The sequence below is a fragment of the Petaurus breviceps genome, unplaced genomic scaffold, assembly GCF_028583685.1.
Source record: "Petaurus breviceps papuanus isolate PSGF00001 unplaced genomic scaffold, PetGlider_PUasm1.0 90865, whole genome shotgun sequence".
NCBI classification, from domain to species: Eukaryota; Metazoa; Chordata; class Mammalia; order Diprotodontia; family Petauridae; genus Petaurus; species Petaurus breviceps.
The window spans coordinates 8,795,874-8,823,636 of NW_027187367.1; the positions used below are offsets into that span (position 1 = coordinate 8,795,874).

Below are 27,763 nucleotides of genomic sequence, written 5' to 3' on the forward strand. Positions count from 1 at the left end.
TCAGACAAGTTTTTAGCTTGGCATCCACAAACACTAATGTGAGAATTATTACCTTTTCCAACACTATCACCAACAACCATTGTCAGCTGCCACTGATGGTCAGGTAAGGCCAAGAGAACCAGGAATGGCAGTATTCCCCAAGGTACCAGCCCTGCTTCTGAACCAGCAACTTATAGCCATTATCCAAGGAAGTCCCCTGAAGGCTTAGAAAAGAGATCTTAACACCAAAGTCCTTGGCACTGCCAAATGGTTCAACATCAGAAAACCATTATTTTATCAGTGTTCTACATTAAGAAGATACATTGCTATCTGCTTTGCAGATGCACTCTATGGACCACAAGACCTTTCTCTCTGACTTACAGCTGAAACACCAAATCCATCAGAATATGACCTCCACCAGAAAAGGGACTGCCTCTGCTTTTCTACTTGAACCTCCAAAGCACAGAGTTTTACATACTAAATACTCAATCAATCCTTTTTTCTTCATCTGTAAAATAACCATCTCTTAGGTCCCTTACAACTCTAAATCTTATGACCAATGGTACTAGAGTGAAGCCCAAGACCTCTAATGGTCAAAAACACACAAGTAACAACTTCCAAATCTTGTCCCCCATTAGAATGTGAACTCCTTGAGAGCAGGGATCACGTTTTTGCCTTTCTATGCATCCCAGTGTTTAGCACAGTACCTGGCAGTAATAAGAGTTTAATAAATACTTGTTAAGTGGTTCTGGTTCTACTATCAGGTAAGTGCCCTGGGAAGCAGCATAGCTTACTGGGTAAATTGCTGGAACCTGGGTTCAAATCCTGACTATGACACTTAGAAGAGGCATGACTGTGGAAAACTCAACACGACCAAAATTGAACTCGTTGTCTTTCCCCAAAACTTTCCCCTTTCAAACTTTTCTATTTCTGTCCAAGGCAACACCATCTTTCCTGTCTCTACCAGCTTTGTAATCTCTGAATTATGCTTGACTCTCCCTCACCGCACAAATCCAATCAGTTGCTAAATCTCACGTTTCTACACCTTTACACCTCTACAAGTCTACAAGACTCAACTCATGAAGGTCCCACCTCAGTTCAGTCTCTCATCATGTCTCCCCTAGATTATTGCCACAAGCCTCCTAACTGACCTCCTGCCTCAAGTTTCTCAGCCCTCCAGTCTATCCTAAACACTACTTCCAAAGAAACTTTCCTTAAGTGCACATCTGACCATGATACTCCCCCCTCCCCGCCTTTCCAATTAACTTCAATGGCTTCTTACTGCCTCTAAAGCATAAACTCCTCTGTTTGGCTTTTGATAAGACCTACAAAATCTGGGCCCAACCTATCTTTCCAGCCTCACTGGACATTACTCCTCCTCCTATATACTCTGTAAACCAGTCAAACCAGCCTTTTCTTTGTTCCTCACACAAAACACTTCATCTCCTGTATCTACTGCTTTGAGTTGGTTGTTATATATTTCTAGGATACATTCTGTATTTACCTCCTCTTCAGGGTCCCTCTCTTCCTTAACGACAGCAGCTCCGGGACTGTCTCCTACATGAAGCCTTTCATAATCCTCCAAAACTACCTTGTATGTAGATATATATTCATTCACATTATATTATGCTGTATATATTAATGTATACGTAGCCTCCTGTTATGATGCTAAATTCCTTGTGAACAGGGAATATTTCTTTCCCCAGAGCCTAGCAAAATGTTGGACAAAGAATAGGCACTTAATACTTTCTGGTTGATTGACTGATGTAAACTCAGCCTGTTTCCTTATCTGTAATATAGAGATAATTATATTATCTATGTCACTGAGTCATACAAATTGTGTGCACGTAAAACCCTTGGTTAATTTTAAAATGCTATCTAAATATCACCTACTATTATATTATTACCTAGAGATATTATTACTTCTTGAAAGAACAATTCGGGAATCTATGAAGACAGGATAAATAGTAATGCAGGCTCATAGTGTTGGTCTTGGACCGGCTACAAAAGCAGGGTTTTAACCATGATTGTGACAAAGTTGTGTGACTTGGTTTCTCCTGAGCTTTTGTTTGCCTGCTCAAGGACAAAATGAGAAAATAAATACAAAGTTTCCATAGGCATGAGGCTCAGGGAGGCAGCCAGAGCAAATTTCCATTGAAAGAATGAAGTGAAGTCCCAGTCATTTTCCCGACCTTTCTTGCAGCTAAGCCTCCCATCTTTCCCCACTTCCAGATGATCTATCAAGGAGACCAAGCAGTCCATCATACAGGTTAGACAAACAAGCTAGAATAGTGTCCTGGACTACGCTAAAGGCTAATTGTTTTCCTTGATTCCTTGGTTGCCTCTTCTCTTTGATTCATCCTACATACACAATTTGACAAAATAAGCTAAGATATAGGTATGACCTGTCATACCCTGTTCAAAGATATTTGGTCACTACCCTGCTCAAAAATATTTGGTGACTCTACTGCCTCTGAGATAAAATATAAACTCAGCTTGGCATTTAAAGACCTAGTTAGACTCCCATCTTTCTTGCCACGTATTTCACATTATCTTCTTAATACAATCTATGTTTCAAAGAAACAGGCTATTCCCTAAACAAAAATTTCATCTCTTATCTCCATGCCCTCAAAGGGGCTGCTCTCACGTCTAGGAGACACTCCTTTCTCACCTCTGTCTCTCAGAATATTTAGCTTGGTTTTGTGGAACCCAGAATTTAGAACCGGAAGAGACCTTAAGACATCTCAACCCTACCAACTCATTTTTTCAGAACAAACCTATAGAGGGGAAGTGATGTGGCCAAGTAGACATGGGTAGTAAGAAGCAGAACCTTTGTTACAATGGACTTGGATTTGAGAAGCATTGGGTAACCTTGGGCATCATTTCCTCACATGTAAAATAGGAATAAGTCCTACCTCCCAAGGTTGGTGTGAGACCCAGATGATATAATGTGCATAAGGGTCTCAGCAAAACTTAAAAGCATTTATCGGTCATTCTTGTCTGCCTGCAGGCTCAGTTCAGGTGCCACTGCCCAGAGGAAGCCTTTCTTTATCTCTCCCATGCCTTTCTTAGCACGCTTTTCCTCAAATGTGTTCAGATTGTATCCCCTTGGAAGGTATAGACTTTTTCTGACTTTAGAGCATGGGCTCCTTTTTGGTCTTTGTGCCCTCAGGGTCTAGCTTACCTCATATGTAGTACTTAATACTTGCTGAACTGAACTCACCATTCACTTGGCATCAATTACATGCTGTTTTTAATCTGTTACAAAGGATAGCTCATAGTGGGGTAAGGGGAAGTAAGGAGATATTAAGAAATCAATGGATGCAACAAAAGCAATTAAAAAAAATAAGAACATACTGCCTTGTGTCGACTCATATCTTTACTGATTCTTAAAGCAGCGTCTAACTTTTCATGTATATAACACCATCTTTCTACTTAGATTGCCAATTTCCTGCAGGCAGGGATTGACTTATCCAGGTGGTCCTCCCATGGGCAAAATAGGGCATAGTTACAGAGAAATAATGTTTAAAATGCTGATTAGGTTCCCACCAGACGAATCTACAAACACCTATTTGGTATCCACATACCATTCTTGATATTGTGTCTGTATGAAACACAAAATTCCAACTCGGGGAACACATCTCTTCTCCCTGCCTCCTACTCATCATGAGACAGCCTGGTAGTAACCCTGTGGTTACATGGGGTGTGGTGGGGGTGGGGGTGGGGGTGGGGGCAACAAAATGAAAATGAACTTAGGCTTTATCCAGCAGGGCAAGTATGAGGAGACAAACATTCTTAGTAACTTAACTCTTACAACTGGAAGAAAGAAGACTTGCTATCCATGAGGAGAGAGAAGGCGAGGAGTCCAGACTCTATGCTATCACCTTACTACTTCAGTACCAAGCAGAGGGCTGGACTTAAGAGGTGTTTTAGTAATTTTTTTTAAACAACTACTACTCTTTGGGAGCAACACCTACCACCCTCCATAGGGATAGGCACTAATAATGATGGCAGGCTAAGTCATGTGATTGTACTTGAAGCAGGGTGAGTCCCAGACTCTAAATGCTGGGAGAGCCTTGGGAACCCAGAAACTGGGCACTGCAAAACACCACCAAGTTGACAACCAGAATGAACGAAATTTCTGGAGTGCCAAAGGATCAGTGGAAGACCTTGAGAAGCGAGTTCAATGAAACACACCAGGTTTGGACAAACATAGATTTTCTGCGTTAATTTAATCATACAAATATTCATTTATACAGTAATGAAAAGCCTCTTCACCATCTCCTCCCAGGCACTGTGAGGCCCCACCACATCATCCAACTCTCTCTCTGTCTCTCAACACATACATCATCACCCTAAAAAGAGGGGATAGCCTGGAGCTGCTACTGCTCCCTCATGCCACCCCACTCCAATGACCAGAGAGAAGGCAGGAAAGCCTAGGCAAGGAACATCGTGCATTTCCAGGTGGGCCCAGCACCCTTACACTCCAGGTGCTAGGGCACAGACCAAGTCCTAGAGGTTCTGTCCCTATCACCTTCCCTTCCTAGTTACCCTTAGGTCTTATTACTGTGTCAGGGCAGATTCTTTCCCAGTTTGGAAGCATCCCTCCCAGAAGGAAGCACAGATTTACTTTAGAAAAATGCTCCCAAACAACTCATGCCTCCTTTCCCCCAAAGGAACACACACATACACACCACACATACTGATCTCACCCTGAGCCCCCTAGCTACTCCCCATTGGCCTAAACAAGGTAGACCATGAGTCAGCACCAAAGAGGAAATACTTCCCATTTTGCAGACAAGGCAGCAAAATGTCTCCCTCCTTACCTCAAATGGGGAAGGCCACCCTGTTCAGAGATTTACAGGTATTGTGGGCTGTTTCCAAAATAAGGACAGAAGGAATGGGAGCATTCTATCAGTTAGCCAAAGGAGAAGAAAGGAAACAACTGGAGGAGTCAGCAGCTAGAAACTCACATCTGACCAGTGCCCTTCTTACCCCTTGACAGCTGCTGACCGTTACCTGCTTCACTTGACCCAGACAGCACTCACTCCTTGGTCTGTACTTTGAAGGGAGTTTAAGCTAAGACTCCAGTGTATGCAGGTAAGAATCATTACCCAACTACAGGGAAGGGATCAGGCCTGTGATTCAAGAGGATCCACGGCATCCGGAGCCAATCCCCACTATTGCTATTACACTGGGTGGGACAACAATACAAATTAGGCCTGAGTATGATGTAGCAAAGGATACCCTGGGAGGGGCTGCTAATTTTCCACTTTCTGGGCTAGCAAAAGAGGAAGGAACTAGAAGAAAATTCCTGGGTCTTAGGATATAGCCTAAGCCTGCAAAAAGTTTGAAAGGGCAGAAGATGGTAGCAGAAGCAGAAATCTATGCCTCTCCCCCGAATTCCACAATCTGCTTCTCAGAACTTTGAACTCTGCTAGTTTAACTCAGCTTCACAGCCTACTAGTCACCCAGCACATTTTTCCCCTCTGCAAAGGGGATGAGGCACTAAGCATGTGCATAGAAAATGGTTACTGCAGTATAAACACTACCCCCACTTCCATACTGGTCTACAATTGCCCCCTTATGATCAAGCTGGCTCCTACCATTCCCCAGGGCTTCCTTAGCAGGCAAAAGGCCATCCTCTCATGACAGGACACACACACACACACACCCCTCCTACAATCATGCTTTAAAAAAAAAAAAACAAAACACCAGTATCAGAGGATGAGGAGGACCACATTCTCAGAATTTTCATCCAAACAGAGACACCAAAACTTTATACATACATACATACACAGGCTCAAGCACACAAAGACACACATAAACAGAGGCTACAGGACCCCCTGCAGCTGCATATCTGGTCTGGGAAGCTTAATGCCACCCTGGCAGTGGCAATGTGCAGACAATACTGCAACTGCATTTCAGATCCACTCACTGAGAGATAACACAACCCTCCTGACTTGGTTATTTGCTAAGACTTTTTAGTGTGGTTTGGGGAGAAGGGTAATGGGGGGGTAGGGCTTGGATTGGGAAAGGACAGGGGCAGGAAGAGGACTTTGCATATTCTTGTATCTTTGGCAGACAGCTGTTCTAGCCTGGTTCAAGCTTCCCACTGGGATATCTATATCCTACCTGTCCCAGAGCCAGCAGGCAGCTAGGGCAGTACAGAGATTTGAGCCTGAAACAGATGTATAGCCAGCAGCTGGGCCTCAGCTCTGGCTTTAATTCCCATGCCCCACCCCCCTCCCCTGCCCATTAACCCTAGTTCCCAGCCACTTCTACAAAGCACCCTGCCCAGAGGACCTCTTGTTTCCAGACTAATGTGGCCTCTAAGATTGAGAAGTGACTGACTGTGGCTCTTCCCTATGGCTGATTACATTTGCGGCTCTAGTTTCAATATTTCCAGACAGCAGCAGCTCAGCCTCTACAGGCTGGCTGTGAACATATCACAAAGGAGGACTTGAGGGAAAATACAGGGAAGGAAATTTGGTGAAAACAGAGAAATATATGACACTTTAAAACTTACATTCTACACACTAGCTCGTGAATTACACTAAGAAACATATACACTTTTTAGAGAGGAGAGAACATAATGGCATGTAGCTATCCTCTGTTATTTAAAGTCAATGCATGAAAAACCCTAAATAGAATTTCACTTGTGGAAAATATTTCTCTATATAAGAGAAATGTGGAAGAAAAGCAATTTTATTTCTTGTTACAGATTTCAGAGTGCATGTGGGCATATGTATGCATGTGTGTGGGGATTCCTTCAGATGAAAAAAAGCCTCATCATCTGAGGTCTATTCCAGAGGCCCCCTCTGTTGAATATGACACAGTGAAATTGTTTGGTCTTCAGAGAGGTTTTCTTGTGGTAAAGAGCCACAGGTTGGTTAATTCAGATGCCAAAACGGTAAATCAACAAGATTAAAAGAGGGGAGAGCAACAATTAAACGGCCAATGCCATTCAAAACATAAGGTCAGCACGGGTTCTAACCTTACATTAAACAACAGACAAAAACACTCACTACAGTAACACAGTCTCCCAAAACACACACATGACTCGAGCTTTCCAATCCACCCCTGCTTAAATCAGGATGTATAACAGCCAATCCAAAACCACGCATGCTGACTTTTTTAAAAAATGAGGTTGGAGAACAGGGAGAAAAGGGAGGGGGTGGGAAAACAAATAAAAAAAACGACCTAACATTTTCTCAAAACAACAGCCTCTCTGTAGGCAAAATAAGTTTTGTTTAAAAAGATGGCTTTTTTTCTCTCTCCCATTTCTAAACATTTCCCCCCTCCTGAGCAACCTAATTACTTGTGTTATCTTAAAAAAAAAAAAAAAAGCCCCTCCCTCCTTCCCATAACACAGCGTGACCGTGAGGATTTCTTCTCTGTAGCCTTGATCAGCATTCCCGCAATTCAGCATTCACACATGCATACCGAGTTTACTTGAAACTAGTCTCTTTAGATTCCTCTTCATCCAGGATGTGGAGTCAGAGCCAGAGGTCCATATTGTGTTGTCTGGAATCCAAAGGAACCCCTTGCCCTCCCCACCCAAAGTCAATCCTTCTTTGTAAATTGCTCTTCACGATGATACCCGTTTTAAGACTGTCCAAAAGGATAAGGGCCGTGGAACCCCTAGAAGAGAGTTGGAGACAATCAGTGATTTATTTTTGACAGCATCAAGATAGTGTTGACAAGTCAACCATTAACAGAACCAACTGCATCCAATACACTTTCCTTTGTTCCACTGTCTCAACAACTGCCCAGCAGGATCCCTTGGTCACTAGAAGTCAGTATGACAGTGGAGGGAACCAAGAAATTAGGAGTGAGAAGGTCTAGGTTCAAGTACCAGCACTGACACTGTATAATACCTCCCCAAAAGTGGCCAGCTAACATGACATGTTTGTTCTTCATCTACAAACCTGGACATGGTGTACCACATGTGTATGTCACCTGCTGTAACCTATCCTCAATGAAGTTTGCCCCCAAATCCCAAAGGTATCATGCTTCTAACCTATATCTCACATACAGAAATCCAATGTTTCATGGTCTTATTTCCCCCATTTGCTAAGAACCAGATTTAGACCAGTACACCTGTTGAAAGAAATGACTGAAAGGCAATTCCTCTCCCATGGTCTTAGTATTGCAACTATCCCCCTTCTCCTACTAGTTCATTTTAAAAAAAAACTGTAATCAATTTTAAGGGCCTGGGAACAAAATGCCTTTGGTCAAAAAGTACTTTGTTTGATAAGTAACTGTTAACATTTATATGATTAGATAACCCACTTCATCAAGGAATGTCAGTCAGACACATAAAAAGTGTCAAGAGAAGCAAGCCACTAAAACAGATAGGAACTTTTTTGTGGTATCAAACTAGAAAGTGTGGTAAACTTCTGTAACAGGATATTACTGCACCACAAGAAAACCACAAATACAACAAATTCAGGAAAACTTAAGAAGCAGAACCAGAAGAGTACTTTACAAAAACACCACAATAATGTCGAGGGAAGCAGCGCTGAAAGACTTCAGAATTCTCATCAAAGCAGTAACAAGAACTGAGAGTGCAGTACACCTATTTTCTCCCAGTAAAAAGATGAATGATTAGAGTTACAGATCAAAGCATACATTCTCAGACAGAGGTAATATGTTGATTTATTTCATGAATTGCACTTGTCAGGTCATGTTACCAATTGGTACTGTCCTGTATGAACCAAAGGATCACAATCACACAGTACAGTGGCAACAGCAGTGCTGAGGATGGTAGCTCAGGAGGATCAGTCTGGCCACATTACAACAACTGACAGCTTCACTTGGCAAGTCAAATCCCCTTCTCTGGGCTTCCCTTTTCACTTACATAAAATTGGGCAATACAGCATGGCTTCTTAACCCCGAGGTCCCCTCAATGCATCTGTGGATAGATTTCAGGGAGTCCATGAACTTGGATGGGAAAAAAATGGCATCTTTAACATAACTGATTGCCCTTGTAATACTATGTATTTTATTCTATACATTTAAAAACATGGTTCTAAGAAGGTGTCCATAGGCTTTACCAACCTGCCAAATGAGTCCATGCCTCAAAAAAGGTTAAGGACTTCTGGACTAGAGATCTCGACGGTCCTTTCCAGTTCCAGTATTTTAGTAATTTTATTTTCAAATCTGCAAAAATCTACCTGAACAGGCTACAAAAGATTCAGAGATACAGTAGCTTGATTATATTCAAACCTAGAGATTAGGGCAACCAGAAAGAATGGAGAGGGTGCCCCCAATGTAAAGCACAATCTTATCTAAATGTTAACCAGAGGTTACCTCCCCCCAAAATCCTGGTTACTAAATAGCATCACTGAACCAAAGCCCCTGGGAACGATCACTTTCACTTCCCTGATGCTCTGCTGCATACAGCTCCATCCTTCCTTACTACCTAAGAAATAACTATTCTTTTTTTTTAGGTTTCTCTTTTTTTGCTTTTTGGAGGGGGAAAGATAGGGCAATTGGGGTTAAATGACTTGCCCAAGGTCACACTGCTAGTTTTGTGTTAAGTGTCTGGGGCCACATTTGAACTCAGGTCCTCCTGACTCCAGGGCTGGTGGTCTATTAACTGCGCTACCTAGCCGCCCAGAAATAACTATTCTTTAGAGTGACAATTCCAAGCAGAACTGCAGCTACTGAATGAAGAGGAAGGAAAGGGAAAGGAGGCGGCTCAAGATAAGTGGTTTCAGACTCAGTTCTCAGCAACAGTTCAAACACTTACCCTAGTCTTCCATAAACACATCAAAAAACCAGTAGAGTTTCAGTTTAGAGAAATAATATTACAGGAAGCAGCATGATATAGCAGAAACAGCACTGCATTTGAGCATCAGAAGTAAAGACTAAGTCAGTTTGCAAGTTATGGGCAAATTGCTTCCTTTCCTTGAGCTATAGTTTTCTCATCTGTCAAAGGGAAATAATAAATACTTTAGCACTACAGATTTCACAGAATTATTAAGCATGTGGTATAATGGAAAAAGCCCTAGATTTTGACTGGAGGAACACACAATGGAGTCCTGACTACAATAAATTTGCTATATGACATCTTGAACATGCCATCATCTCTCTGAATCTCAGGTTCCTTATCTATAGACAAGGAGAATAAAAATTACACTATCTACTCTACAAAGAGTCGTTGGAAAGAAATAATTTTGTTATAACCATAAAGTACCACTGACAGTAGACGCATCACTATCAGAGCTAATATTTATATACAAAAGTATATATATTTCATATATGCATATAGTCACTCACACACACATATGTGTTTATATACTTAAAGCAAGTGCTTTAAGGCTTGCAAAGGACTTTGAATCCATTGATCTTGTTTGATTCTCACAAGAACCCCGAGTTACGCACTATTTTTTTTTTTAAGCAACTGGGGTGAAGTAACTTGCTTAAGGTTACACAGCCAGTTATTTCTGGGTGGGTGCTAAGTGTCTGAGCCCAGATTCGATCCCCAGGTAGTCCTGACACTGGGGCCAGTGCTCTTACTCACTGTGCTACCTGGCCATCCCTTATGCACTATTTTTATCCCCATTTTACAGATGAGGAAAGAAGGCTCAGAGAGATTTGAGTGACTTTGCCTGGGGTCAGTGAGGAAAAAATTCATACAGAAAAACTTGATATGAAGAATATTCACTTGCTGTCAAGTGAGTGTTCATACCAAATTAAACTTCCTTGCTTGCCCTTCAAACTTCAGTACAGCTTCTATGAGGCACAACTATCCTGGAACCCCCAATTCCCACTGCACATATTTGAACTATCCACTGTTAAAAGTCTGGGAAATACACAACAAAGAGTTTAAGACATAGGTGTGCAACTTCATTTTACTGAGGAGGAAACATAGTAGATGGAAGAACGTATTTTAAAATGTCCATACTAGTGCTCTGACCCTTAGACTACTTATTTACAATGTGGTATTTAATCAATTTTATACAAGCTTTCCTCGATCCATTTATTTACTACTTCCTTGACATTTAGGGGAGGGGGAAAGGGGAAAATGATCCTTAATTCCCTTTCACCAGGGGAACGTCAATAACTCCAGGGGCGGAGGTACTGAAGACTTATTTAGTGAGGCAGAAAAGTACCTTCTGGTGCATGTTCTTCCTCTCTTTCCACCCACCCTCTTCCCACTGCTCTCACACCACTAAAGTAAGCACTATCACTTTAAGGAAGAAAAGGAATACAATTTTAAAATAGCTTAAAACATCAGCTTGATTTTAAATAATGAGAACTAATCGTTCAAGTGGAGAGAAAAACGAATAGATTTTTAGAGGTAGCAAGGAATGAAGGAATTTCCAAGCACAGTTTGTGGAGGTTGTCTCACGGCAGGAGACCACAAACTCCTTTTTAAAAAAAAACTAACAAAAAAAAGCCAGGAATTTCAGCCTAAATTAGTGAGTACTCCCACTACCATGATTAGTGTTCTCTAGCAGTTAGAGTTGAAAGAAAAGGGGAACTGTGTATTGTGACCAGTATGACGAGCTTTCATCATTAAGACAGTTAAGGCATCTACAAACCAGGAAATGACTCTTCACTGCACTCCCAAACAGGATGAATGTAAAAATTAAGTTATGAAATTAAGCTAAAGACTGAACTAGTTAGGCTCACCAAAAGTACTTGATATGACCTGGTTTCAGTAGCATAGTTCCTTCCACAAGTCAATGATGCCACAGGTACCCATGGAATAAACAGGAGGGATATAAGAGGTGGCAACAGCTAGTCCTGAGCCCTGCTACTAGACACATGAAACAAAGGGCCACTGGGACCATGACCAATCAGAGGCCAATTACAAAGCCCTATTTGGAAAGTTAGTATAGCACACATCTAGTCACCCAGGAAAACATATATCAATAAACACTTTTCATTGTACATTTCAAATGAAAGCCAAAACTCAAACTGATTCTTGATAATTCACAGCAATAGAGGTTAATGTTACTGTAGTGACCAAAAGCAGAAAAACTAAATGGAGACTATCCCTAAAGACTGTATATGAAATAATCTTCACTCACACCCTCAAGCAAAGGTCACAGTATTTCAGAGTAGGAAGGAATTTCAGGGATTATCCTAATCTAACCAGTGGCCAAGCAGGAATCCTTTATACAGTACAAAAGATTTTTGCTTACAAAATTCCAGTTTAAGTCTGTGAGTTTGCAGATTACTGATGAGCTGCTATGCTATCTCTATGGGAAACAGATTATTTTCTGGGGAACAGGGGACACCATCCCAATTATCTGTCACAACACCCTAGCTTCCAAGGTTCATGAGATCCCAACTGAACAAGCAGATATGCTTTCTGAAGCACGGTTACTGGGCCCATCTACCAGAGACTTTCATTCATGTAGGATTATGGCTCCTAACAAAATTGCAGCATGTATTATTCAACAATGAGGAACTCATTCTTCAAGTAGTACTCTCGCTTTTCTCAATGGAGATTCCAACATCCAAAGGTTGTTATATCATAGTTGCTGGAAATGGAACCAGACTCCTGACTCAAGTTTAGGAGGCAGAGGAACTCTCATGGGTATAGAGTAGCTCTCTACCTCTCAGATGGGTCAGGGATGCTTTTCTACTCTCCACAGGAACAACTTGCACTGCTGTGAGGTGCAGGAACATGACTTTCAAACCAATCAGATGGCATAGTAGTCAGGAAGGCTCCTGAGTCTCCCAGATATTATATCATCATAAAGACACTCAGATAACCAGGATCTATTATTTAAAAGATTTTTTAAAAAGAGAAATTTAGACAAAGACACTCCATTTCCGTCTACCTTAAACTCAGGCTCCTGAAATTTAAAAAAGAAAAAAAACTAACCCTTAGCTTTCGTCAGAGCAAAACTTATTTTTAAAAGAATCAAACAACATTTGTTTTTACAGTTATCAAAGTAAATGTGGAGGCAGCATGATAGTTTACAAGATGTCTATGTGGTACAATACAAAATCTACATGCTGTGATTTGGTTACCAATTGTCTTACCTGGGTTTGGCATTTGAAGTACTTTGTGACTCTGGCTAAAATACTCTGCTCTAAAGTAACGTCTTCAAAGAAATTTAGGAGCTGAAAACTATTTCAGAGCAAAAGGATGTATACCAAGCCAAGGGACCAAGGGTTTGAGAAAGAACTCAATTCTTTTGATGTTATTTTCGCCAATTACTTTTAGCATCATGGTACAGAACAAAGAACCCTAGATTCACATTTGTAAGATCTGGCATTCTAGCCTCATTTCCCCCCACTTAGTAGCTGCATGATCTTGAATAAGTCACACCATTTCCTAATCTGACAAGTGAAGAGGGAAAGGAACAATGGACCTGAAGACAGCAAACGGGGGCAGAAGTCCAGGCACTGGCTATAATGAGCTATAATGTGATTCCGGGCAAGTCACAGCCCCTCTGACCCTCAGTTTATCTATCTGTAAAATGAGGATAACAAGGCCTGAACCACTACCTCATGGGATCATTATCAGAAAAATGCTTTGTAAACCTTAAAATTTAACAGAAATCTGAGTCATCATCACCCATCCCAACTGCCACCTCAGAGTTTTAGTGAGGATATAAGATCAGAAGAAAGAAGATAAAAGTGCTTTGTAAAGTGGAAGGTGTTATACAGACACACAAATTTTGTCACTCAGCTTAGTGGCAGAGAGCATACTTTGCATGTTTTTGTCTCAGGATCAATCCCTGGTCTCCTCTATTTGCTAATACTTTTGCACAATATGGTATACATAGTGGGTAGTAAACTATTTTTTTGAAATGAAGACTGAAATTCACTGTACTTGTGAAACAGCTCTCTTTAAAGCTAGATTTACCCAAATTACTGCTGTAATAAATTACTTAAGTACCTTGCTGAAGGCCTTTGTTTTTTTGTTACCCTTTTCAAAATAGTGAGCTTGCTGTTGGATAAACCACCACAACACGGAAACTTCACACACCTGTCTTTATTTTGCTTTTATTTGTGATTTGATTTAAATAAATAAAAAGGTTCACACAGATTAATAAAGAGACAGGAGGCTTTTGCTGCATGGCTGCAAAACAACACAAATCTCCCAGTGTACACTGATGGCAGCATCAGATAACACCAGGAGTCCCCTCTCTCTTCTAGATTATTTCCTGAGTCATTCCCGGTCAATGCTTTTCCAGACTAGTGCTTGTTCTTTTGTATCACTCATGTACACTGAATACAAACACAGAAGAATACAACATTTAGTACCTGGTTCTACCCCAGTCCTACTAAGGCAAATATGGTGTGGCCAGGTGGCAAGGCCCTACTGCCTCTCTATGCATACCAAGGCTACCGTGGCTTTAAATCAGTGACATTTTTCAAACCATCAGTCACTTGCCAGCTAAAATAAAATATACTGACTATTGGTACAGATGTTAGGGACAATGTTACCTTTTATATGGGCAAGGATCATTTAGTCAAATGTGGCTTCTTTTCCCCATTTCTTCTAAACCAGTGCTTTTGAACCAGCATGCTGAAGCATGCTAGTGGTATATGCCATTAGTGAAAGAAGTTTTCTGGTCACTGTAACACTAACAAAAAAACCCCACTGCAATGTGGTAACAGAAGATTCACACGTGTGTTGGCCAAGGATGAGTCAAAGAAGCAGCATGAGCAGAAGTTAGCATGGTCTAGTTATGAGGAGGGACATGCTCAGTTCCATGAGTGTTTTGGTGATGCTTATTACTGTGCCACAAAGCTCCAAGCATGCTGCAGAATGGAAAGGGTTAAAAAGCACCACTAAACCATTCCTCATACTTACCGCCTACAGCAATTCTTCTGTGGCTGCCAACTAACTTCTTCAACCCTGATGGGGGCAGTCAGTCCCCTCGGATTCACTCATGTGTTCCAGAATCCCCATGGTCAAAGGCAGCTCCCAGAGTCAACTTGGACATCCCCAACCCAAAAGGAGCAGAGCAGATCCTACCTTGCGAAGAAGCCCTCCCCTACCCATTTAAGTATCAAGAAAAGCACTCTGAAGAATAAAACTCAAACACTAACTTGAATGAGAACAAGTTGTTTAAAGGTCTACAAGAAGACAGAGGAGGCTTCCAGCTAGGTTAGACACACCCCTTTCAAGTAAAAAGTTTAGAAAGTGCACTCTTCAAACTGTTTGGAATAATGCAAAAACAAAAAACAACAACCAAAAACAAAAACAAAACGGTTCTCCAACAGTGAAGTGTGCTGGACTCCAGGTGGGATAATGGCAGAGCTCCCTGGTGGCCTTTTCTCTACCCTTAGGGCAGGGGAGAACACTAGAATGGGAGTAAGAACTGGATCCAAACACCTGTAGAGTCCCGCTGGGGTGGAAACCCAATGGAGAGGATCTAGTCTGAAGGTCTGTTGGCCGGTGGAGATCCAAGTTCCTGGTGATATAAACAAACTGACATTGGTGCAAGGAAGAAGTCTGAATTCAAATAAGGATTTCTGGTAAGGAGTAGGCTGAGACTTATGGGCACTCCCTCCCCCCTGCCCCCAAGTCCCACAATCCTAGTTGAACTTCTATTCAACTTTGTTCAGTATTCTCTAAACACTACTCCTTTCCCCAGAATACAATTACTTCACCCATCATGCTGATGCTGGGTCTGAAGAAAATGAAGGAAAAAATAAAACAAAACAAAAAACCTCCAAGTCTTATACCTTTGCTTTCAAATCATCCCGCAGTTCAAAAGTAATCAATGGTTTTCTACTTCTTTTCACATAAAACCTACACTTTTCTACTTAGTGACTATGACCCTCCTAATTAGGCCCCCACTCTACCTACCTACACTTATTTTCTAATACACTTCTTTATATGCACATTGCTATTCTAATCAGCAGTTGCCTTCTCACTATTCCACACATTCATTCCTACCTCTCCTTGCAGTTCTCCTCTTATGTTCTTTTTCAATCCCTTTTCTATTAAATCTTCTCTGACTACTCTAGGCCTCGATTTCCTGATCTATCATATGAGGAGACTGGATCAGATCTAATAGTGTACTAGTTACCAGTGTTTGGTATATATGAACTTTTTTTTTTTCAAAGAATTACAAATATTAACTGATCCAAACCTGTTAGCAGTTGGTTACACAATGGTGTTGGGGATGGAGGTCAATACAAGCACATCTATGTTAGTTTGTTAGGTGAGACTTTTCATGAATTCGACCTGGGGTCAACAGTCTATATGTTAGATACCCAGGAACAAGGAGTTAGTATTTAAGCTTCCCCTGCAGTCTTACATTCTAAGATCCTATACTCTGGCCTTCACTGATCCCTCTTTCCTTTGAATTCTATGGTTCTTGACTTATAATCTCACACTTAACCATATACTATCATATATAGTTCATTATTCATCAAGTATTAGCTTTAGTTTTCCAACCATACATTCTTTGAGAGGAAGGGCTGTCTCAAATTTTTCTGCATCCCTCACTGTGCTTATCTAGCATTATGATAAAACACACAGCTGATAATTATTAATACCAAACCAATACCAGAGTAGTATATGTGAATATATGGAGTGAATGGAACTGGCCCCCAGGAGATGAAATGGCAGCAAAAACACAGACATTCCTGCTGGAACATGACCAAATCTTTGGAAGGGATTTTAAAGAAGTGAAGGTAATTTATGGAATCAGTATCTTTTTGGTGGAGAACAATGATAGACTTTACATTTTCTAGTAGGTTTGAAATAGTAATATAGTTAACAACAGCCTTAACTGAGAACTGATTCAGAATATAAATAATGTCAACTAAACAGGAATAAAATTGTCAGGTACTTGCAAAATATGTAAATATGGTTGCACCTATCCCTGCTATCCATTCCCCACTAGTCCTGTTTTTTAAAAACTTACTATTTTTAAACTTCTACTAGGATTTGATTGACACTATTAATATGATGGTAAAGAAAGGTGTTTCCCCTCCCTCATCCCCCAAAACAGCTCAGCATTCATAAAAAACACAAACTCCATTTCAGCTTGTTTTTGTACTCTCAGAATCTGGGCAGCCTGGATAATATTCAAAGTTCAAAAGCAAACAAAATGGAGCTAAGTGGTTTTGCTGCAACTAGAAATAAATGAATCATCCTTATTAAAGGAGCAAAAAGATCAGTCCTTGGACGAAATTTTAATGTCAGTCTTTCTAATGTGTTATAAATAAGAGACAGGTTTTTAAGCCCATAGTATTTGATTAATTTATTATGACCCTTGCCAATTTAAACACAGGAGACAATAGTAAAAATGTAACCAATATTCAAAAAAGAATTACTTTAGAATGATCAAAATCAAGCAAAACTGGCAAATTCCTCCTGAGTACAGAATGTTCATGCTCTTAATCTGCCTTAACCCATGGCAAGTTCCTTAAATCATCCTGTGTTGCTTTCTCCTCAGCCACAAATCCTTTTGGAGTGTTTGACAGGGAAGAAGTATATATCTATATCACAATTAGAAGTGTAAAGCTACTTTTTTTCTTAAAACACAACTTACCTTGGTGTCTGACATCAAAGAACACATAATGATATGCCTAGTATGGCAGAACTATAATTACAAGTCAAGAGATCCAGGCTGTCATCCTGGGTCAACCACAGATTCATGAATGACTTTTGGCAAGTCATAACCTCTCTATGTCTCCTTTTTCTCCTCTGTCAAACAGGGATATAGCACCTGTACCTTTCTGCAGGATGTTTCGAGGATCAAATGAAATAACATTTGCAAAAAGACTTTCACAGTATAAAGCTTGGCTATAGAGCTATACTGGCTATAACGCATTATTACTTTGTTCTGTAGATTCCCTTAGGAATATAAGAATTTCAGACAATCAGTATTTCTACATGATTTTCTACTTTCCTTTGAGATCCATGGAAAGTATTTATGTTGGTGGCTTATTTTCCCCTCCATTTAAAAAATTAAAATCTCAATGGCCTAAAAATTCTGAGGAGCCCCATGAGAGTGTATGACCCATTCTCTCCACAGCAATAGATCACATAACAAGTAGGAATGCTGGCAGACTGCTCCCTTAAATGCCTGCAAGACACTATCCCTAGCAAGTCTTAGTCTACATGCCCTTACAACCATACTGTCTGTGAAAAGTTAATGGCAGCAGCAGTAACATAGAAATAGATACTTAATCATGGTCAGAAATGAACTCTCCATGAAGGAGGCTTTAGAGCAGTTCTTAATCTTTTTTTGTATTATGAATCCCTTTGGCAGTCTGGTGAAGATCTAGTGAAATTTCTTCTCAAAATAGTGTTTTTAAATAAAGATAAATACTTAGGACTGCAAAGAAAACGAAGTTTAATGAAATATAGCTATCAAAATATTTTTTTAAAAAAAGTTCATGGACCCTCAGTTAGGACTCCTTGTTCTAGGGAAACACAGCTGAGTGGACTACTTCCTGTTGTAGGATAGAAGACCTGCTTCCTTTGGAAAAATGATCTTCCAGAGGCCTACAACCTCAAGAACAAAATGTGACCAATTTGTGCTTAGGTGTCTTACAGAATGAGAAATCAACACAATACATCCAAAAGAAATTTTCTGATGGATGACCAAAGCCCAAACACTGTACCATCTTGGATGTAATCAGGGACACGGCCACAGAAGAGTTATTTTGAGAAATGTTTATCACCCACTGCTGCCACAAGAAACTAAGACATAAGTGTTGCCTATAATACACTAAACTCAGGAAATGAAGCTTTATGAAGAATCATTCCTTCTTTGGAGAATGGGAGAATGAGTAAAAGATATTTCAGTTAAATCAGTAATAAGAGGCTCACAGCATCACAAATCAATGTTGTCAGCTGGATTTGCTACAGGTGCCAAAGGGGCTGGCACCAAGGGAACAACACAATTCTAAACACCACAACTGGTTGCACTATTTGCTTCTAACAGCAGAATGGAAGGCGTTTGCTCTCTAACTCCTACTAGAAACTATATATACACTGGAAAAAAGAGGGAGAGCTGCAAAGTTCACTTCATTCTCCAGGAACCATCTTTTAAAAGTTTTTATAAAAGGCCTTTATCTGATGGTCAAAGAGGACAATCCCATAGAACAGTGGCTAAATGATGGTTACATACATCCTTCAATGTCATACATGGCCATTAGCATCACTATAGATGAACACTGCATACATTTAAAAAAAACAAACTCCAAATTAAGAAGCCATCATCATATACTACCCACCCTATCAAAACCTCCAACCTCTTCCCCAAACCCTTATATCTATTATTACCACGAGATGTGAATAATAGGATCTACCTTTGTTTCACATGCAAAAAATCTTCAGAAAGCTATTTCAAAAGGATGACACTCTAAATCTCCTGCACTTAAGGACTCCCATAACACTGATTGAAAAGAAGGCTAGATACTTTAGTTTAAATACATAAGTTAACTACAGACACTGACTAGTAGCCAGAAGAGTTAACTTCTTACTCAATACTTTAATACTTCATAGGGGCAGTTAGGTGGTGCACTGGATAGAATGCTGTACCTGGAGTCAGGAAGATTTGAGTGTGTGACCCTGAGCAAGTCATTTAGCCTGTTTGCCTCAGTTTCTTTATCTGTAAAATGGGGATATTAACAGTACCTACCTTGAAGGGTTATTGCTAAGATCAAATGAGATAATATTTGTAAAAAGTGCTCAGTACAGTCCCTAGCACATTGTAGGAACTGTATAAATGTTCCCTTCTCCTCCTCCTTCCCTGATATAAGCAGATTGACTTTTGCTAAATTCTAGATACAGAATTCATTAGATAGAGGCTGTTAGGAAGACAAATCTAGAAGAGAATGCAAATGGGGTAGGGGTACAGGGAAAGCAAAGCAGATGACTCAGCAATGGATGAATGAACACCTGGGAACAAAGTGAACCTTTCTACACAGACAAAAGAAAGGCAAGGTAATTATTCTGATATGGCATGTGGCAGAAGCAGTAAGAGATGATCACACTATCATCTGGCCTAAGAGATGTCAAGCAGCGACAAGCAGTTTAAAAAAGTAAAGCCAAAACACCCTACCCCAGTCAAGGCAGTTAATAAATTAATTCCAGAGTCTCTTTCTGCCCAGCATAACTGATCATTACTGGCTGATTAAAAAGCTGTTAACATGATCCTGGGTTAGTCTTATTTTCAGAGTGATCTTATGTTCAGAACCAAAACAACTGGTTTGGTTTCTGAGAAACTATGACTAGTACCTTCAAACAAACTAAATTTCTCCAAAAATTCAAAGAACAAAATTACAAGAGAAACATTAATTTTAATGTTTCTTCTCTTTTCTATCCTCCCACACCACTGAAATTGCTTTTTGCTACACTAAACATTTCCAAAATAGAAGCTATTTTGACCTCAAAAGATAATTCAGAGCATACAATAAACACATCTTCCAGATTAACCTTGTGTCAAGAGAATGAACATCTATTCACTTGTATTGTCTGTTTTGTAATTAGAGGCTTTTTTTTTAAAGATGGGGCATACAAAGGGTTAATTAAAACAGCTGCTAACCTTCAAGAATAAGTGATCCCTGGGATAGGCTACTTACAATTGAACTGACAAACAGACCAGTCAATTTCTAATAAACCGGATTTATGACTGCGCAAAGCAGGTCAGCATACACTTTTCTGGCTACCTTTGGAAGGCTCTCAGGAACTCCTGGGGTATGGGATGCAGACAGAAGAGTCATTCCCACCTATAGGTTCCCACTGGGCACATTTCATTAAGCCCAAAGAGCTTTTTGTTATTAAATTGTTGTTGGGGAGGAGCTCTAGACATGGAGCAAAAGTGTCCAGTTCCTGACAGGGACAGATGTACCATTGTGTTGACATATTCACCCAGCCCTAAAAAAGCAGGATGCATGAAGCAACCTTTTAATTTCATTCTGCCAACCTTAGCAAGTTAAACTGTAACTGTGAAGGCAGAAGGAATTTGTACCTGCCTTCTTTAATTGCTGTCATGAGCCACCACCAACATCATGACACACTTGCCATGCAGAAAATTTCTTTTAAGGCAAATCAAATTTCCAGCCATACTCACTCAGTGATTGCTGATGCCAAGGCTGATTTTTTTCCCTACCTGCTTACATCAGCCAGCAGAAATAATACTTACAGGATTAAAATATTTAGATCTAGAAGAGATTTCAGAGATCCTTTAGTCCAGACCTTTCATTTTACATATAAGTAAACTTGAGACCCAGATACATTAAATGACTTGTCCAAGATCACACAGGTATTAAGTGGTAAAGCTGAGTATCATGAGTCCAAGTTCAAAATCCTTCCTACTACAACATGTTGCTGTCTCTGAGCTAAAAATCTGTGCTGATGACATACTAAGATGCAATGGTAAGAATTCTGGGTCAGAATCAGACAGCCTGAATTCTAGTCCTGACTCCAATACTAAAAATCCCTGGGCAAATCAATAAATTTCTCCTTGTTTCAGTTTCCTTTTATGTGAAACTGAGATAATATTTCTGCCCCTCTATACCTCAAATCTAGAAGGACAAAAAAGGAATCACAAAAGTTATTCAAATAAACAACATTCAAATGACATACAAGAATAATTTTTAGGGAAAAAAGGTGCCATGACCAACCTCCAATTTATCTGTGAGGCGATGCTGCTTCAACTCTGTTGATTTATTCAGTTACTCTACCTACCTAACTCTTTTGTTTATTTCCTCAATGAAGTTCAGGAAAATTTGGCAAAAGTCCTAAGTTGTGGCACTAGGAAAGATCTTTTAAACAACAAATACTTAATATTTCACCTCTCTGCCCAAGAATGGTAAATCATGTATGTATATGACTTTACTTATGGTGAGGGCACAGGTCTTCAAGGTAATGCTTTCCATATTTTCCATAGCCAGGTCCCCACAACATGACTTTATTACTTAGTTTGAATCATAATGTATCCCCAGTACATATTCATATTTAAATTGATCAAAAATTTCTAATTCTATAGTCCATTTATATAGGCAATTATAAATGACTTTTAGAATATTGGCCATTATTTGCCTCCAGAAAAAAGTAATTAAAATCTTATACACAAGAGTGTGTGTGTGTGTGTGTGTGTGTGTGTGTGTGAGAGAAAGAGAGAGTGTTTGTTGTGACTATGCTCATTGTGGTAATTCAATGCAAGAAATATTTACAAAACATCTACCCCACATAAGGCCTGGTAGAAGGCATTTCAGAGATGATGTATATCCTGTCCTCAAAAAGTTTATAATCTAATGGAGTATACGACTAGCACATAAATAACTGTTAAACAAGAAAAAATGTAAGTGTCATAAAAGAGGCAACAAAGTACTTTGGGGGCTCAGAGAACTGAGCACCAGTCACATCCAGTTGGACAGAACCAGGAAGCTCTTCATAAACAAGGTAGCATGTATGTGGAATAGTCCTTTAAGAATAAATAAGATCATGACAAGAGATATATGAGGGACATGGTGTGGGGAGAGGAAAGTTGGAGAATTCTCTGCTGAATGCCAGGCTGAGAAGTTTGAACTTTTTCTTCAGCAGACAATGGGAAAACCACTGAAAGTTTTTTCAAGTGGGTAAGTTCAGAACTGTGGTTTGAAAGATGATTAATCTGGCAGTAGTATGAAGGATAAGGAGTTTTATCGCTCTAACTAAAAAGAAATAGAAATTGAGAATTATCAGCCCCACCTTATGTATTCAACCTTATTTCCCATTATTCTACATGCTCCCCCCCCCTGCAACAAATACTCAGCTCCATTTGGATGAGTCTCTTAATTCCTACACACACACACACACACACACACACACACACACACACACACACACACCTCTCTCTCTCTCTCTCTCTCTCTCTCTCTCTCTCTCTCCCACTCCCTTCCTCCTTCCCTTAATTATTCTCCCCTTGGTACCTTTGTTCATAACATTCCCTAGTTCCCCACTGCTAAATGTCCTCCCTCTCCATTTATCCACATCCTACTAATTCTTTAAAACCCATGAAGCTTTCATTGATGACTCTATCCCACAACAATCTCTATAACTTCTACTAGACTCACTATCTGTACCATAAAATTGGCACTTTCAATTCAATTAAACAAACATTATAAAACTTTATAAATGACCATTTAATTGTACTTAACAGGTAAGTATTTTAATGTATATTATATCTCTATTTGTTCTGTTTAGGTTTTATCTCTCCAATTAGATTGTAAACTTGTCAAGGATCATGCCACACGGGGGTGGGGGGGGGGGCATTAAATTCTCCACAATGCTTAGGCAATTGCTGGGCACATTCTAGGTGCTCAATACCTACTGATTGTCCCAGAGTTCTACTCTATTTAGGAGATAAGAAGTGGAGATGACTGGACCTTAGCATGAAATGCCAGCAGGGGCCTTATTATAAGGCCAAATGCAGTGATTTAATATTTCTGACCAGGATGCTGTTCAGGTTTGGAGAATGTGGGGACCAAACTTTAGTTTTGGAGTCTTTTATCTCTCCAGATGCCCCACAGTCAATGTCATTTCCTCTTGGGCACTATCTTCAGAGTCTTGCTCTTTGCCACAGTTCCTTTCAAAATTTATACCTCACTTTTTATCAACTACAATATCGCCAAGCCCTAAAAAATCCAATAAGGTCCATGAAAAACTTCCAGCAGTACTATAGTAGTATTACCTAAACTACAAGGGAAATCAAAACCTCCTCACTATAACCTAATATTTCCAAAGAAGTGTTAAGCAAGGTCTGCAAATCCAAGGAGGGCTAGCAGAGAAAACATCTTATAACACAAGGCTAAGAATAAACAAACAAAAAACCCCAACCCTCATTTAAAAGCACCAGTACAGGTGAAAAGTAAAAGTCACAAAAGGGAGAACAATTCAAACTTCAACCAATCAGCTCTCATACAATCAGAGCATCTTAGATTTAGAAGAGGGACTTCAGAGGTCACCAAGTCAGGTCCACCACTCCATCCAGGAATACCTCAACAGGCAGCAGCACATTTTGGGAAGCATTTTAATTGTTACAGTTTTCTCTCACTCTAAGACAAAGTCTGTCTCCTTGTAATTTTCACCCACAGGCCCTAGAAGCTACCTTCAGCAACTACAAAAGCCTATCCACAAGCCCAAGTCCACTGCCCTTCAACTACTATGTTCTCCCACTAAGTCTTCTTTTCTCTAAGCTATTCAGGAATGGTTTAAAAGGCTCCTCTCACTAGCTTATTACCCTTTTCTGGACATACTCAAATTCACCAATATGTGGTAACCTACATAGAACACACTACTTCTGAGGTAATCTGAGCAGCAGGGAACAGAGTGTGATGCATTTACCTCCCTAGCTTTTTTGTAGGCCAGGTCTTCAGGTACAAGAAAAGAGTGCTGCCTTTATTCACCTAAGTAGATGACACCCTGCAGAACAATGATGTGATAACAAGGAGTTCACATATGGAGGACAGAAATTACACAGAGTGCATCAACTTTCTCAATCTCTTCTTCCTCCAACCCTCACCTTCCCATCAATCCCCTTTTAATAAGTTATGAGTTCTCCAATTTTAATGAAGTGTTCTAATCATAGGAAACAGCAGTGCTCACCCTAAATTCAGCTCATTTTTACTATGGGCTAGTGGGAATGAACCCACACTTGGGTTTCTAAGGTTCTGAAACACAGGTAGGTGACTGCTGTCATCAAATAAAGATAAACTCTGCCAACTTTCACAGTATATCCTGAAATGATGTCAGAACTCCCACCACAACTCCAACAACATATATTTGCATGGATTTTCCATTATTACTTGAAGAACTCTCCTATGAGGCTACAATGGGAAATATGAATCAAGCTACCAGGTTTCTTTCCAGGGCTCCTGATCTACACAGAGATGTTAAAAGTTAGGATTATAATCCAACGGCTCTCCCCTCAAATAAAATGGTTTTATTTTAGCTTCCTCTTTCTAAATGCCAAAGATGGCATGAAGCAAGGCAAAAGTTAGTTCATAAAGTGCCTTCATGATTATAGTAGAAAGGGATGCTGGATCTAACATCTGACTAAATTCAAATCACTGATGGGTTCATTACAGTATTATCAGTCAGAGTGAAATGATACAAAATATATCAAATATACTCATATGGACCCAGCCATATGAACCACTTGGAACAGTACAGATCCCAACATCAGGGCTTTATTAAACCATGAAAAATGAACAACTGGGCATAATAACCCTGACAGAGCTTGGAAGACAATAAACTATGATTAAAAGGTTTTAATCAACTATCATAAAGACAAAAGACAAGTATGCAAACACCTAGGAGAGGATCTTACAACAATAAAATGATTTTAAATCATAATAAACTCAACATGCATTTTCCACACATGAAAAGCCAAAGTCAAAATGCCACTCAGATCACAGAGTTCACTCACTCTTTGTGTGAACAGGCTGATAGGCAATAATATAGTCAAAAGGTACAAAGAAGAACACATCTATCTGCGATAAGAATATCTGAAGAGACCCAATGGCAATGGCTGGGTCCAAAGCATCTCACTGGTCTTTTTCCTCAGAAACAAATTCTGGACAAATTCCAAGTTTGTTTTCAAATTCTTTTAAGGAACTTGTAAGGGTATCTACATTTAACCTGGAAGCACAGCTGGTGATATTTTGACTTTGTTTAAATCGTCAAGAAATTTAAGGACCTCTCTACCTTTTACAGCACCTAAACAAGACCAGAACAACTACAGACTGAATTTGGAAATATATATGTAGCAAAGTGTACAGGACATGAAGATTTTTTAAGCAGGGGTTTGTTGTTTTTTTAAAAGATGATATTATCAAAACATAAGGGCCAACAAGAGAGTTAAGTAGTCTTAAAAGAAACTCCTTAGATGAACGGCATTCTGGGCTTCGAAGTCTGCAATGACAACAAACACCAAGGCCCGTCACCTACCCCTTCTCCATTTCTCCTAGGGCACCTACCTTACTGTAAGTCACTACCGATAAGTTGTTTGAGTGACTGCTGGGGGAGAGATTTACAGAGTTTTGTGACAGTCCGTTTTGATCTTGTTCAATTTGGTCAGGAGCAGGAGCCCATGTGTTTTTGCTGATAGTGCCTAGCCCGGAACCCCCAGGGTCTTTTAAGTTGTTTTCATCTGGTTGCCTGTTCTTCTGCGGAGAGGCGAATGGGTTAAAGTTTCCTTCTACCTTGCGGTGCGGTTGCGTGTTGAACTCGGTTTCAAAGGATGACAGCTGCTGCGTTACTCCTAAAAGTCCTCCCACCTCCACACTGAGGATCACCCAGATGACATCTGAAAAATAAAGTCAATTCACATGAATGCAAAGAGTCACTCTCAGGCCATTGTGACAATCGGAGAGAATCCCAACCCTGAACTAGTCTAGAGACTGGACAGTGTCTAAAAGGCACCAAAGAGGCAACACTATCTTTTTAAGAACTGCTGCTGTGGTAAATTTCTACACAAAGTTTTTTTCTTTGTTTCTTTTTCTTTTTTTAAATTCCAAATTCAACTTTTATGGGCCCTGTATAACATGGGCCCTTGTCATTTAGACAAGACCATAAAAGATATAATTCCCAAAATGACTAGGCAGTTGTGGTTTTATGTCTTAGCATATAAGTGCATTCAGAGAGATAAAGGCATAACCCTTATTTGTTAGTTTTTTGCATTTTGGAGGGAGGAAGGCAGGGCAATTGCGGTTAAGTAACTTGCCCAAGGTCACACGTCTAGTAAGGATTAAGTGTTTCAAGTTGGATTTTGAACTCAGGTCTTCCTGACTCCAGGGCCAGTGCTCTATTCACTGTGGCACCTCGCCATTCCAAGACATAACTCTTAAATAAAACAGAAAAAAAATCTTGATAGATATAATTTATTCTTTTTCTAACGTTTCCTAACACCACTGAAAAACAGATGACTCCTGTATGAGACAAACTGTGAGAGAAAATATAAATCATTAATAAACACATAAAAAGTTGCCAAAATTCCCTAATAAGCAAAGAATACAAATAAAGGATTCCTGACATTTCATACTCATTAAGAATGGCAAAAGTGAGAAAAAAAAATGTTTCAACCCAAAGCAGCAGGGCTGTGGGGAAACAAATACTTGAATATACCGTTCACGGGTTTCAAGCTTTCTTGATGATTAGGGGAAGGGAGGGAGAAGGAGTTATTACCTTTTTTTACACCAGTCATTTCCTAATATACCATATTACGATTATAACGTAGCCATATGACAGCAACAACAAAGTTGCAAACCAATTTCACAACTACCACACCTTTGATAGCATATACAACATTATGGACCCACAGTCACTCATCTCTACCAAGATAAATGAAATGTGCTTCATTATCTTATTTTCTGAGATTACCATTCATCATCTAAGATAGTATCAAACTCAAAAAGGAACAGATCCTTGCCAGCTGCATCCTGACTCAGAAAATCACAAATTAACATTACATTCTACTGTATTTCTATTTTGTTAAATATTTCCAAATTACATCTGGTTCCCTGCAGCCTGCTTTAGTTTGACATCTTTGATCTAAAATGTCTTTGTAGGACCATAGTTTAGCACATTTTGGAGACTGATATGGCAAAAAGAGTCACAAAATTGATCATATCTTTTGACTCTGATTCCAATGCTAACTATATGTCCAAAGTAATCATAAAAGAGGAAAGAAGAACTATCACAATATACATATCTGCTCTATTATTTTTTTTTTTTTGCTTTTTGGAGGGCAATTGGGGTTAAGTGACTTGCCCAAGGTCATATAGCTAGTAAAGTGTTAAGTGTCTGAGGCCGGATTTAAACTCAGGTCCTCCTGACTTCAAGGAG

The 27,763-nt window shown here is 39.8% G+C and overlaps 1 protein-coding gene across 4 annotated transcripts in view; it reads right to left on the reverse strand.

Annotated features, from left to right (window-relative positions):
• Positions 1-4,192: 4,192 nt before the first annotated feature.
• The window catches only part of ILRUN (inflammation and lipid regulator with UBA-like and NBR1-like domains), a 115,333-nt gene continuing 91,762 nt past the window's right edge, over positions 4,193-27,763 (reverse strand). The window contains exons 4-5 of one of the 4 annotated variants that reach the window (XM_069073489.1): positions 26,122-26,225; positions 4,193-7,623 (exon numbers count right to left, since the gene is read on the reverse strand). In XM_069073489.1, coding sequence (XP_068929590.1) covers positions 7,588-7,623; positions 26,122-26,225 — 140 coding nt within the window. In that variant the 3' untranslated portion in view covers positions 4,193-7,587. Of the gene's footprint in view, positions 7,624-15,203; positions 15,378-25,896; positions 26,226-27,763 lie in introns of those variants that run through there. The other 3 variants (XM_069073487.1, XM_069073488.1, XM_069073486.1) reach the window with 3 other exon arrangements.